This window comes from Anguilla rostrata, unplaced genomic scaffold (genome assembly GCF_018555375.3).
Source record: "Anguilla rostrata isolate EN2019 unplaced genomic scaffold, ASM1855537v3 scaf0114, whole genome shotgun sequence".
Classification (NCBI taxonomy): Eukaryota; Metazoa; Chordata; class Actinopteri; order Anguilliformes; family Anguillidae; genus Anguilla; species Anguilla rostrata.
In genome coordinates this window covers 5,420-15,436 of record NW_026985683.1, presented here as the reverse complement: position 1 = coordinate 15,436, position 10,017 = coordinate 5,420, and the positions used below count along the sequence as shown (strand labels likewise).

Below are 10,017 nucleotides of genomic sequence, written 5' to 3'. Positions count from 1 at the left end.
CAAGGAAAAACTCCCTGTGGCAGATGGGAAGAAACCTTAGAAGGAACCAGGCTCAAGGAGGAAACGCATCGTCCTCTGGTCGGCTCAGGGTGCCAACTGATGACCAACATGTCAGTCAGTTTTATAGGGTTTATAATGTGGCTCAGATGATGAAGGGCCGGGTGGCGGTGATGGGGAGCAGCAGGTGGCGACAGATGTGTGCAGGCTGGAGGCAATGACGAGTGGTTCCTGACCGGTTGTGATCAGCAGTCCGTCAACAATCTACAAACATGTGCATATTCCGTGTGGTGTCAGACCATGGCCATATAATTATTTTTAATATGTTATAACTGGCTATAGACATCAGTAAATTTCCTACATATTTCTTACAATGTCATATTGTATATTTTCTTCGATATTTAAAACAAAATTATTTTATATGATTTGTACATTTAGATTAGTGATGTGCCTCATTGAAAATTATCAGGGATCTATGGGAGTATTTTCAAATATTCCAGCATCTAAAGGGTTTAAAGGATCTTAAATACATATTTGATCTGGCTTATATAGGTCTTGTAACAGTGCAGTTAAATGGCTGAAAATTTCAGTTTTATTCGACAAGACACAGATTTGTAGTTTTGTTCGAAAGTAGCCTAATAAAGTTGCTTGATGAACTACGCTATGAGCCAAAAGCTACAAAAGGAAACTGGAAGTTTTTTTTTTTTCGTACCGATTTGTCTTTTAAAACAAGGGCTTTCGAAGCAAACCACGGACTACAACATGCCACGGAGCAGCCTCCGGAGCTTCTTCCCCACCCGGAAGTGCTTTGTGTTCGACCGTCCCGCCAATGCAGAGAAGATGAAGCACATGGATGACCTGAGCGACGAAGACTTGGAACCCTCCTTCGTGGAGCAAGCCAGGAGCTTCTATAATCACATCATGAGCGAAACCAAAACCAAAACCATGAAAGGGGGCTATTATATGACTGGCAGAAGTGAGTATTGACCAACCACTTGTTATCATCCACTTATTCTTCAGGGAGGTGTTGCAACATATAACTTCCTAAAATCATAAAAATAGATTAACTGAGGTTATGGTAATTCTTTTATTGGATCTCAAAATATTTTGTGCTAGTCCATGATTGTTTGACATGCGTGGACCTTTGGTCCTTATAAATTCAGTTTGCGTCGTCCGTGGTGTAATTACAGAAAAGCCTTTACCTGTTAGAATGTCATATAAATTCTGCATTCAGCCATCATGGAAATGAAATGCTTGTCATGGTTCTGTGTTTTCCTGTCTGTGTTTCCCTTGTTGGGCCGCCAGATGGGAACCAGCCAGTGCTGGACCCAGCAGAGGTTTTTTTTTTTTTTTTTCCTCTCCCTTTTTCCCTTTTCTCTCCTCAGGGTTTTTTTTTGTTTGTTTTTTGTTTATCATGCCATCGGGGTGGTGGGAGCTCGACCCAGTTTTCGCCCTTGAGCCTCCCAGTGCCCAGGGCGGGCGGTCATGGAGGCGCCGTGGTCGGGCTGCCTCCCGGTCGGGGGGGCCTCCGCAGCCGCCTCGAGTCCCGGGGGGGCCTCCGGAGCCATCCAGAGCCCCGGAGCGGCCTCCAGAGCCGTCCAGAGCCCCGGAGAGGCCGCCTGCTCCGTCTGTTGTCCCGCAGGGGCCGCCGCGGCCTGCTCTGGCCGCTATTCCGCAGGCGAAGCCACCTGCCTTGCCCCCTAGTGTTCCCTCGCCCCCTAGTGTCCGTGCTCCCCCTAGTGTTCTCGCTCCCCCTAGTGTTCTCGCTCCCCCTAGTGTTTGTGCTCCCCCTAGTGTTCTCGCGCCCCCCAGTGTCCGTTCTTCCCCTAGTGTTCTCGCTCCCCCTAGTGTCCACGCCTTGCCCCCTAGTGTTCGTGCTCCCCCTTGTGTTTTCGCGCCCCCTAGTGTGTCCAAGCCATCGCTGCCCCTACTCAGTGCCCCGAAACCTCGCCCTAACCATGTTCCCCACCGTGTGTTTGCCTGTGCATCTGCCCCCTTGTTTAGTTGTCTGCCCACCTGCCTGTCTGCCTGTTTGCCCGCATGTGTGTCAGCCAGTTTGTTGGCCCGTCTGTCTGACCCCCAGGCCGTTGGCCCGTCGGCCAATCTGTTCTCCCGCCTGTCTGCCTGTCTATCGGTGTGTCAGTCTGCGTGTTTCTTGTCATGTCTCCCCGTGTGTCAGGTTGTGTGTCATAGTTCACCCCTCTCCTTCCCTCTCTGTCTGTCCCTTAGTGTGTCTATAGGTCTTGCCGTGTGTCTCCCCGCCTGCTTGTCCCTTTGTCTGTCCTTGTAGGTCTCCCGGTGTTCCTGTCTGAGTCCTGTCCCCGTCCGAGTCCAGTCCCGAGTCCTGTCCCCGTCCGAGTCCAGTCCCAAGTCCTGTCCCTGTCCGAGTCCAGTCCCGAGTCCTGTCCCTATCCGAGTCCAGTCCCGAGTCCTGTCCCCGTCCGAGTCCAGTCCCGAGTCCTGTCCCCGTCCGAGTCCAGTCCCGAGTCCTGTTCCCCCGTCCGAGTCCAGTCCCGAGTCCTGTTCCTCCGTCCGAGTCCAGTCCCGAGTCCTGTTCCCCCGTCCGAGTCCAGTCCCGAGTCCTGTTCCCCCGTCCGAGTCCAGTCCCGAGTCCTGAGTTCCCCCTCTGTCCTGTCCCAGTCCTGAGTCCGGTCTCGTCTCATCCCAGTCCCGAGTCCTGTATCCAGCTCCCTCCCTCTGTTCACTCCCTCCCCGGGTCGGCCTCCTGGGACGTCAGGAGCCATCCCTTGGGGGGGGGGTACTGTCATGGTTCTGTGTTTTCCTGTCTGTGTTTCCCTTGTTGGGCCGCCAGATGGCGGCACTTCTGTTTTGTGTCCTGCTCCCCCCTGTTAATTGTATTATTGTTGTCTCGTTATTCTATCATTGTTCCCACCTGTGTCTTGTTATCCCCTCCTTTTCTGGTTTGATTGTTTTTTGAGTTCACCTGTGTCTTGTTACCCCCTGTCTATTTAAGTTCTTTGTCCCCTAGACTCGGGTGCTGGTTCCTTGTGTTTGTTTCCTACTTGTCTTTGTTCTGACCATATGTACCTGCCCTTGTACTCTGCCTGCCTGTGTTCTACCCTGCCCGTGTTTTTGAGTTCCTCTTGTTTTCTGTTTTATTAGATATTTTTTGAGTTTGTGTTTTTGCCCATCGTGGCCTTTTCTGTTCCCTGCTTGTTTGCCTTTTTTGTTAGTAAAGTCTTTTGTTCTCCTCCCATTTTGGAGTTGTGAGTTTTGTCCCTCTGCTTTTGGGTCCGTACCCCCCACGAGTCCTGACAATGCTGTTGTTATCAGGTGAAGGTTAAAGGATGATAAATCAGAGGCCACGCTCTGTCTTCTGTGCTAAGCCTTTAATAACAAGCGTAAGGTTCATGCCAAGAATCATACATCACTGTGTGTAAAAAAAAATAAACAGTCTCATCACTGTGTATTGCAGTGCTGGGGAACCTCGCAAAGGTGTTTGTGGACACTATCTGCAGTGGCCAGATTCCCTGCCTGGAAAATGCAGTTGTGGCTCTGGCCCAGATTGAGAACTCTAATGCAATAGCTGCTGCTGTGAAGTTCTACAAGGAAGAGATGGCCAGTTGGGTTGCCTTCCCAACTGAAACACAGGAGGAGCTGTCACGTATACACGGCAATGTCGAGAAAAATGCTGTCGAGATCTTCATGAACCTCTGCTTCAAGGATGAGGATCAGAAAAACCAACTTGAGCTAATGGTAAAGGAATGCAGTCAGTCCCTACTATTCCCCATCAATCAAACTGTACTCTTCATTTTATTGTGTAGTGGACACCATGGCTCAGGGCTGAGGTGCATTGTGGGTAGACAGTATCTGGGCCATAACCTGTGTGTCATCATCATCTGCCTCCTTCTCCTCTTTATTGTAGAAACTGCTGCAGACAGAGTATGCGTCAATCTGCGAGAAGAATGTTGTTGAATCGCAGAAGGCTTGCGAGTCCATCATCGGGCAAATATTTGGGCCTCTGGAGAAAAATATTGCATCTAGACAATACATGTCAGTTGGAGGATACCAGCAGTACCGCAAGGCGTTACAAAACGGCATCTCAAAATACAGATCAGCACTGGGAAAAGGAATAAAGGTACAGTACACTGGACAAGGTAAACTGGAGGACATCTGATTTATGATCTACCATAGGTGTGTATTGTATTACCCAGGCAGTCCTGCACTTTAATTGGATTGGACTGGATATTTTTAAGTGAATGTTCTCTCTGTTCTTATGAGGGCTGCTCACATGAGTGCTGGGTTACAGGATGAGGAATGTCTAAAGGAATACCTGGCCAAGAAACAACCTGTTGAGCAAGCCATAATGACTGTGGACCAATCTCTCAGTGATGCACAACGGAAGGAAGAAGGTGATGTCACAAAGGATTCATGAAATGGGTTGGGTTGTATAAATACTTCCCTGTGACACTACATCCTTTTGCAGTATACAACATATATTACTATGGGCTAACCAGATGCCCGACTTGTATTCCTTCAGTCTTAAGTTTTTTTGAGGTTCTTGAAAATGTATTTCTCAGATGATGCATCAAGATGGACCATTTCAGCATCAATGGAAGGGAGAGAGAACTACATGCGTTCCTTATAAAAGTTAACAGTACAGAGTTTACCAATTTGTTAGTCCATAGTAGTATCTGTTGATATACTCAGAGGATCTAAAGAGGGGATGGAAATGCATGATTCTACAGACCCAGCAGATACTCATCTTTCTGTATCTATGTGCTGACACTCATAACCATTACTGAATGCATCGCATTAAAATGAAGAATTTGCATTAAAATACTTATATGGCAAGAACCATTCACCCAAAGCACATTACTCATCTCATGATGAAATAATATTTAATTTTACGGTAAAATTGTTGAACATTGATTACCAAAAAGATATTATTCTACATATTTATCAATTATGGAAGGCCTATGTAGCCCTGGTCCTGGAAAGCCCAGGGGCTGCTGGTTTTTGTTTTTACCTTTAAATGAATAACCATTTCAGAGCAGAGACACAAGGTCGGATGATTTTTCTGTGTGATCACCAGCCATAATTGATCAATTATGTGCTCAGTAACAAAGAAAAGCAGCAAACCCTGTCGCTGTCCAGAAACAAGGTTGCAGGCCCCTGATCTATGGCCTTATCTTGTGTATATTGCTTCAATTGACTCATGATTAATCACTGTTGAGCTGACACAGCCTTGCATCTTCCTCCAGAAAATCGGGCAAAAATGGAGGCCATGGAGAGAGAGACTCGTGCTTCTGAGGAGCAGAGAAAGATCACGGAGAGGCAGCTGATCGACCAGGAGCGAACCTTCAAAGAGAACATGAAGCAGCTGGAGGAAAAGTTGGAAGAGGACAAGAAGAATGCTGCAAAGGAGTTAGACACGGTCCTGAACAGCAAGCTGCAGGTAGCTTCTGCGGGCATTTGCACTCAACAAGCTCGTAGACCTGTGGCCAGCTTCTTTGTCAGAGATGCCCTGAGTGATATTGTTGCCTTCGACATTAATACTTCAGTTAAAGATAAGGCCTGAGGGGAGGGCTCAAAAAGCCACCCTTATTTCAAGTAACTGTAATGGCCCCCAGTCTGGTCTGGAATTCTGTTCCTGGAGAACCACAGAGTGTTCTGGGTTTTTGTCATTCAACACTAAATTAACCAATTAAAGCAGTCACGTACACGGTTAAATCGCTTAACTTGGTTTCTTGGATCAAACTTGGTTGCTGATTGTAAGGTGAACACAAAACCCTGCCAGACCAGTTTCTCTCCAGGACCAGGGTTCGCTACCCCTGAGTTAGAGGTTACATTTTCTGCAGGTGGGAGTGGGGAGAAAAATAAATCAGACATGTAGAGGAATGAAGAAACAAATAATCCCCACCAGCCTGTGATAGAGTGCCAAATTGTTCTTAGCTCACTGACCAAGATTTTTTTAAGTTTGTTGTATGTTTGGTTGATAGTTTGTTGCCATGCTGTAGCATCCCAGACATGGGAACTGATAACTGGTCTTCCGCTTACACACAAAGAGCAATGACACTGCATTACGCATATGCAAAAGGCTGGGGCACTTACCCAGGTAGAATCTCCTGCAACAATAGAGAGGAATGCAATCGAGAGAAGAAATGGCTCTCATCATCTTTTGCATAGAAACCAGAGAGGAACTCTACTAATCATAGAGTACCTTGTTGACAACAGATAGAACAACACACAGTAAAATTTTAACTCAACTCTATCAACTCTAGTTCATACATCCAATAGGGACCACGTGTTAGAGTTGATTCAACACTGAACATTTTACTGTGCACCATTAGTGACTGGAGGATACTTTCTGGCTCTTCCTATTGGCTGTAGTCACGCAGCCCAGATGCAAAAAGTATCCGCCAATCACAGTCAACGTTTCTCTTCTTCATATTACCAGCATACGCCTTGCTTGGTGGTGCTCTTCTCTGGTTTCAATACAAAAAAGGTGACCACATTCCATCGCTATTTTATTATACCTGGAACAGTGCTTTTTTTTAGCCATGTCATAACATACCATAATACAATATAATGATGAGAACAGGCCATTCAGCCCAACAATGCTCACCATTTTCCTAACTAAATTGTACCTACAGGCTAGATAGTATCTAATACCTTATTAAGTCTGGTCTTGAAAACCACCAATTTTCACCTCTACTACAATACCGGGCAAGCTATTCCACACATTGACTGCATGAAAAAATGCTTCCTACTGTCTGTGTGGAACTTACCTTTTGCTAATTTCCATTTACGTCCCCTCATTCTACTTACAGAACTCCTGAAGAATCTCTCATAGTTCAATTTGTTAATCCCCATTATGAATTTAAAAACCTTAATCAAATCCTTCCTGTCAGGTATGATTGCTGCAGTATGAATGGAAACCCCAGCTGATTCATTCAGCTTGTTTCCCATGAACTCCAATTGTGATGCTTGGTGTCTCTGATTTTCCAAGTTAAGGTTTTTCTGAGCGTGGTTTTGCTTGTCGTTGTTTTTGTCTTTTCAGGAACAGGAGGAGCTTTTTAAGCAAGGCTTCGAAGAGAAGGCACAGCTCATGAAGGATGAAATTGATTCCCTCAAGAGGGAGAAGGCTGAAAACGAGTCCCGTTCATATTTTCCTGATATTTTGAGTGCCATGGGACAAGCTGCCGCCATATTTTTGCCAGGAATCATCCCAAAGGTATTAGGGGTAGGTGTCTCAGCTCTTTCAAGCCTGTTTAAAAAATAGGCTGAAGAAGAATAACAGTTCTGAGACACAGTAACCTGTCATTTGTGCTGTGAAACATGTCACAATCGACACTGTCACCGTTTTAAAGTGCCCAAAACTTTGTTTGAACGTCTCTCTTCTCTCTGCCATAAGGAGCGAGAAGCCGTAAAGTAAAACTATAAAAGTACAGCGCTGTGAAAACAATATCTTATTCCTAGGTGCAGGGTAGAAAAGGGGTTTTAACTCTGATTCTGAGGTTGTAGGTCTGATTCCCAGAGTGTGCACTGCTGTTGCACCCTTAGGTACTAAACCTGAATTGTATCGTGCTTAAAATATTATGAGCGTAACCTCTTGTAGCGGCAGCAGTATCATTGCTTTTTTGGGACAGACAAATGCAATGACATGGATTCAATCAACATTTGTCCTTAACTTTGGCATACAGGGAAACAAAAGTGTAAGTATTACACTTTTTCGCCACAAACTCAGTTTGGCAAGTTAGTCTCAGTGATTGCTAAACTCAGCAAACTATGTGAAGAGAGAAAAATTGTTCAATCACAAATCACAATTTGTGATTTTAATTAGTTTGTCAATGTTAAGGACAAATGACTGAATCTCAGCTATGGTGTGGGTATCATGCAAAATGTTTAGCATTTCCAAAAATAGTATGAATTCACAGCAACAGCTATTTGTTTTGAAGTAGTTGTTTGTTTTACGGGATTTTAATTTATTTGAACACAATATGATTTAATCTCATGGGTTTCTGTACCAATGTCATATGCTGCTGAATTATGAGACATTTGAATAATGAAAAAGAATAAAACACAGACATGGCTTTTTGAGCAGCACCAACAAATTCTAGGACTCCCCAATGGTTTTCATTAAAAGTGAATATGATTCAGCTCAGCTTAGTTAAAATATAATAGTATAACGTTGAATAGATTTGTTTAACATTCAGTACTGCCTACTGGTACACAAAAATCTCTAGCAGCTTTTGAGGCCTTAGTATTCAACCAACATATTCTTCGAAACTTCTCTGCAAGCAACCTATGCACCGCACAGTATTTTGTCTTCACACAGCAAAAACATTCAGTGTTCAATCAACTCTGACAAAATCAATTTTACTCTCACAGTGTACACTTGATGCCACTTCGGCATCACACAAACTTCGAGTTGAATGAACACGTTTTTTTTATTAAGCAGGGTTGTGTGAACATACTTTCTGTTGTACAGTGTGCAGAACGGGGTGGGGAACACAATTTGGTAACTATTATTACATTTATTTCTAAGTGCAACATATGTACTCCTATAGCCACATATTATTTAAATCAAACAACTGGGTATTCGGCCGAGCACACAGACAATGCAAACGTGCACAGATTAATACTGGTGGTGATGTAGTATAATGGTGAGGAAAGTGGGATTACATTTCACGGAGGTTGCGAGTTTGATTCTGTAGTAAGACTCTGGTGTTGCACCTTTGATCAAGGTACTTACCCTGAATTACTTCAGTGAACATATACCCAAGTGGACACTTGGCATAGAAACTGTTTTTCCCACGGCGTGCCGCCGTGGCTATGCGTGGCAAACTGTGGTCACTCACTCACTCACTCATGAACGACCTGAGAGGGACGTTTTGTAGAACGCATGTGCAGGTGGTGCTTTGTTTAGTAGGACGCATGCGCAGGTGGTACTGCACAAGATTTTTAAGCACAGCTTTATCGCCTAACGTTACTTTAGCTAACCCTAAAATGTTAGCGTTTCACCTACTTTAGTTAACCTACTTACCGTGTATGGATGACCACCGATACAGATGTATGGACACACGGAGGACAACAAATAACGTTACAGAGGTGAGGACATGGCATAGCTAGCTAGCTATATAGTTAGTACAGGTGTGCGGTGGGTCTGGACGGTTTCATGCTTGTTTTTTTTTGGAATGTAACTTGAAAAAACATTAAAAATTGCTCTAGATAAGTGTCTGGTAAAATAGAAATGTACTTCTGCAAATTGTATAAATACAGTTATGGACTGTTTTTTATTGGCTGGACCAAGTAAGACAAAGAGTGGAAATGAACCTTAATAGCAATTCAACGTAACCTTCGATCCCAATAGGATATGGCAGTGTTTTTTTCCAGCTGAAAAAGCCAGTGCATATCTCTGCCATGCATAATAATGGGCAAATTCTTCAGTCCACTTTAAGCGATTGCTTTTACAACTATCAGAGATCGCTGCAGGCAAACTGCGCATGATCAAACCAGATCCATCTGTGTGGTCCATTCTATTTCCAATTATGATCGAATACTGACTGCACTGGCGTGGTTAGGATTAGACACGGTTAGACAGTGCTTTTGCAGGGCATGCCATCCAGGTGAGTAAACCACAAATCCCCATTTTATGTACTTAATTCACTCAGCTTCTTATTACAAGCACTTCAGATGTATAACCCATAAGAGAGAGGTTTGTAAAACATCTATATCAACTGCAGTTTTGACTTAGTGGTTTATTCAGTATTCAAAATTTTTTTTGATGATCATCTGTGGGCTCAGGCTACTTTTGCACTATCAGACGATTATCAATGAAAAGGAAATGTGGTCAGAATCTCTGGTCTTCATTTAAATTGCTTCCATTGCACATCTATCATAGCTAAAATTATGTTATGGTACAAGAAAAAGAGATAGATTGGTGTGAGTTATTGCAATATTTGGACAGTCAGATTACACAAATGTGTGAAATTTACAAATACATCATTATGACATCACCGCATTGATGAAATTATGTAATATGTATGGTAAAGG

At 44.1% G+C, this 10,017-nt stretch overlaps 1 protein-coding gene and 1 long non-coding RNA gene across 2 annotated transcripts; both read left to right on the top strand.

Moving 5' to 3' along the window:
• The first annotated feature begins 599 nt into the window (after nucleotides 1–599).
• LOC135246270 (guanylate-binding protein 1-like) lies at nucleotides 600–8,075 on the top strand. The gene is made up of 6 exons (XM_064319761.1): nucleotides 600–973; nucleotides 3,434–3,714; nucleotides 3,884–4,096; nucleotides 4,268–4,370; nucleotides 5,223–5,416; nucleotides 7,022–8,075. Exons 1-6 carry the CDS (start codon nucleotides 649–651, stop codon nucleotides 7,241–7,243), a joined length of 1,338 nt encoding a protein of 445 aa, XP_064175831.1. The 5' UTR covers nucleotides 600–648; the 3' UTR covers nucleotides 7,244–8,075.
• On the top strand, nucleotides 981–3,212 carry LOC135246271 (uncharacterized). The gene is made up of 2 exons (XR_010327587.1): nucleotides 981–2,331; nucleotides 2,449–3,212. It is a non-coding gene; the product is annotated as an uncharacterized LOC135246271 (long non-coding RNA).
• Nucleotides 8,076–10,017: the final 1,942 nt, after the last annotated feature.

Bases quoted from the DNA above. Each gene is read 5' to 3' on its own strand.
- LOC135246270 (XM_064319761.1), top strand. From the start codon at position 649: ATGAACTACGCTATGAGCCAAAAGCTACAAAAGGAAACTGGAAGTTTT. The intron at 974-3,433 runs GTGAGTATTGAC...TGTGTATTGCAG, and splicing joins CTATTATATGACTGGCAGAA to TGCTGGGGAACCTCGCAAAG. The intron at 4,097-4,267 runs GTACAGTACACT...GCTGGGTTACAG, and splicing joins CACTGGGAAAAGGAATAAAG to GATGAGGAATGTCTAAAGGA.